General features: G+C 48.0%; 1 protein-coding gene across 1 annotated transcript; it reads left to right on the forward strand.

The window, feature by feature from the left end:
* The first annotated feature begins 326 nt into the window (after nucleotides 1-326).
* On the forward strand, nucleotides 327-2201 carry LOC119294119. Its single transcript, XM_037572377.1, has 4 exons — nucleotides 327-479; nucleotides 578-754; nucleotides 1207-1473; nucleotides 1706-2201. Exons 1-4 carry the CDS (start codon nucleotides 474-476, stop codon nucleotides 1757-1759), a joined length of 504 nt encoding a protein of 167 aa, XP_037428274.1. The 5' UTR covers nucleotides 327-473; the 3' UTR covers nucleotides 1760-2201.
* The last annotated feature ends 884 nt before the right edge of the window (nucleotides 2202-3085 follow it).

The raw sequence follows: 3085 nt of genomic DNA on the forward strand, positions 1-3085 counted from the left end.
AGAAAAACTTGAGAAGAAAAATGAAGGCAGCGAAAAAAAAAGAGAGAGGAAAAAAGCGAACGGAACGAAGCTGGGCGTACGCGCTGCGGTGAGCACGTACGCGGCAGTCAGCCACAGTGCGGCCAGTCCTTGTGAGTGACGCGCCCGCATCTTGCGCTGTTTGACCCGTACGTACGAGTGCTTCCACAGCCACAGCGCCGTCAGAGGCGGCCCCACCCACACCATTGGCCGGTCACTCCACCTCCACTGCACCTGCTCTGTTTTTGCGTAGCCACCACCTACTCCGTTGGAGCGCAAAACAAAAACATTCCCTCCCACCTCTCCCTGCTCCTCCCGCTCGCTCTATAAATATTGCACGTTCTGCTCTGCTCCTAGCTACCATTACTGGTAGCACCATAGCACCTCCTCAGCTTGAAGGCCGCAAGCAGAGCAGAGCAGAGCTCACTCCGTCCGTCACTGACCGCTCCGCTGCGATGAAGGTAATCTGATCGATCGACGATGCCATGGATCTATGCATCTCTTCCCGCTTTTTGGTTCTCTTCTGAACATGTTGCTCATGTTTTTATATACCATGCAGAAGGTGCGGGCGAGGCCGCGGCGGATCCCGGCGTTCGGGGAGTGGAACTACTACGACGACGGTGGGTACGGGTACGGCGACGGCGCCGGGGACTGGCCGGTCACCCAGTGCTTGGACTCCGCCATGCAGGCCGGCCTGTTCGTCTCGCTGCCGACTTCACCGAAGCCACTCAAAAAGGTGAGTACGTACTGCATGGGCTCGTCATCCTTTTCGAAAAAACGCATGGATTCTTCATGAGCAAGCACACGGATTCTTGCCTTATGAGTTTTGTTACTGATTTTGTAAACAACTGAGGAGTCCTTCTGATTGCATCACATAGTCACATAGATTACTACTAAATGAGTGTTGTAGTACACGTATAGAACGAGCTACTTTTTGGAAAAGTTCGGAGCATTGTAGAAATGAAGAAACGCAAACGTTTGCGGCAGCCGCCCTAGCAAAAGGAGTAGCAAAACACATAATAGTACGAAATACAGTCATGACGTCCAGGAATAAGCCTTTCGCTCTCCCGGTGTCGAAGTAAAAAAATGCCATTGTCCTAAAAAGACAGCGAGCCCTATAGCTATACAGCTGCTCGCAGTGGAAATGCTGTTACTTTTTGCTGTAACCTCTGTCCTCACTATTACTAGGTGGTAAAGTGGAGTGACAGCGGTACACTTGAGGTGGACGGGGAGCAGAGGCAGAGGCAGAGGCAGAGGCAGAAGGTGGTGGTGGGGCTGCGCGAAGAGCACGGGCCGAAGAAGCCCATAGAAATTTACCTGAAAGTGTCCGACGCCGACGCCCACCTCGCCGCAAGCTGCAACAAAGCTTCTCGCAGGGCGAGGGCGGTCAAAGCCGTGGACGAGGACCTCTACGTGATCCCGCCGGACATGCTCTGCCACAATAATAACCAACGCGTAAGTGACCTGAAGGATTTGTCGTGTTTACTGTTTATTTATGGTCTTATCTCACTGACAGAAGAATCATGTACTACTCCATTACTTGTCCACTGTTTAGCTGTGGTCTTATCTTACTGACAAGTGTTTATTGGCTCCTACGACTGCAGAAGAGGCTGACACGAGTGTTTAGTGGTAGTACTGTTTAATTGGGGTCTTATCTTACTGACGGGTGTTTTATTCCTTGGTGCAGAAGAGGCTGACGAAACGGCTGTGGATCGGGTGCCTGGGATGCGTCTCCGCCTAGGGATCGTAAACCATCTGGCCTTGGCGTGCGTGCGTGCGTGTTGTAAAGAGAGAGAGAAAAGAAAGAGGAGCGGAAAGCCATGGGCCATGATGCTGTCACGCCATGTCAAACATCCTCTCTCTCTCTCTCTACTATAGTCCTAGTATTATGCGTTTTAGTATTAGGATGGATGGACGGATGGCTTGATGGACGGAGACGGCGACGTGATGCGCGGCACGCGGCAGGCAGGCAGCGTCATTTCCCCGTGCCAAACGCCCACTCGAGTGCTGCTTTTCTCCTTCCACCGTTGCATCTTCCCGAGCTTGCTTGCTACTCGATGTGTCTATGTAGTTGGAGACTTGTTCCGTGCCTGTTGAGCATGCATGAAAAGAAAACAAGAAAGGAGAGGCCATGGCGGTGGTGTCTTGTTCTGCACGACTCCAACCGTATCTCTTTCAGTTAATCCATTGCTTTTTGGATGTCTCTTGTTATTTCTCTTTCGATGTCTTGTGTTAGCTTACGACGTAGGGTATGAATGTGATTGCGCGCTGATTCTTTCCGGCCTCGCTGATCGGTCACACGATCGCCGCTTTATGCAAACGCGTCTAGTGTAGGGATTCAGGCGGGCTGCGTCGCTTATCGGCAAGCTTTCCAAGAGCAAAAGGCATGAAATATAAGATTGTTTAAATCACCACGCTCTTTTTTATGGAGAAAATACTAATCTTCATTACTAATAATATAATAGTGGGAGGTCTAATTATATTTTTATTAGACGTTGGTCTGCAGCCTTAAACGCGTGTGTGCAACGAAATGCAGTTTCAACAAAATGAAGTTGGAGATGACAACTTTCGCACATTTTGCATTTTCAAGGCCAGATATTTCTATCTATCAGATTTTTTTTCCAAAAAATGCATATAGATATTTTACGTGAAAATATAGATATTTGATAGTACTAACTTACTCTTAAAATAATACTATGATGATCTGCTGCATGCATTAAAATGGGGAACTTAAACTGCAGCACTCTCGATAATCGGTTTTACCATTTTAATGCATTAAAAAACCAGCGAACGTTCGTTGTGACGGGTGTCATTTAAGAACGTTTTTGTGATAGTTCTTCATGTGTGTGTGGATGTGAACCGTGTTGTACCCTTTGGGTGTAGTGGTTTGCTTTATTTATAAAGCGGGGCGAAAGTCTTTTTAGTGATAGTTTCTTTAAAAATGTATGACAATTTCTTCAGAGATGCATATCAAACTCGGAAAAGAAGGAAATTTGAAGGCAAAAGTGGGGAGAAATTGCCATCTGCTACCACCTAGAGATGCCAACAAAAAATGTTTGTTTCTCAC

This window comes from Triticum dicoccoides, chromosome 4B (genome assembly GCF_002162155.2).
Source record: "Triticum dicoccoides isolate Atlit2015 ecotype Zavitan chromosome 4B, WEW_v2.0, whole genome shotgun sequence".
NCBI lineage: Eukaryota > Viridiplantae > Streptophyta > Magnoliopsida > Poales > Poaceae > Triticum > Triticum dicoccoides.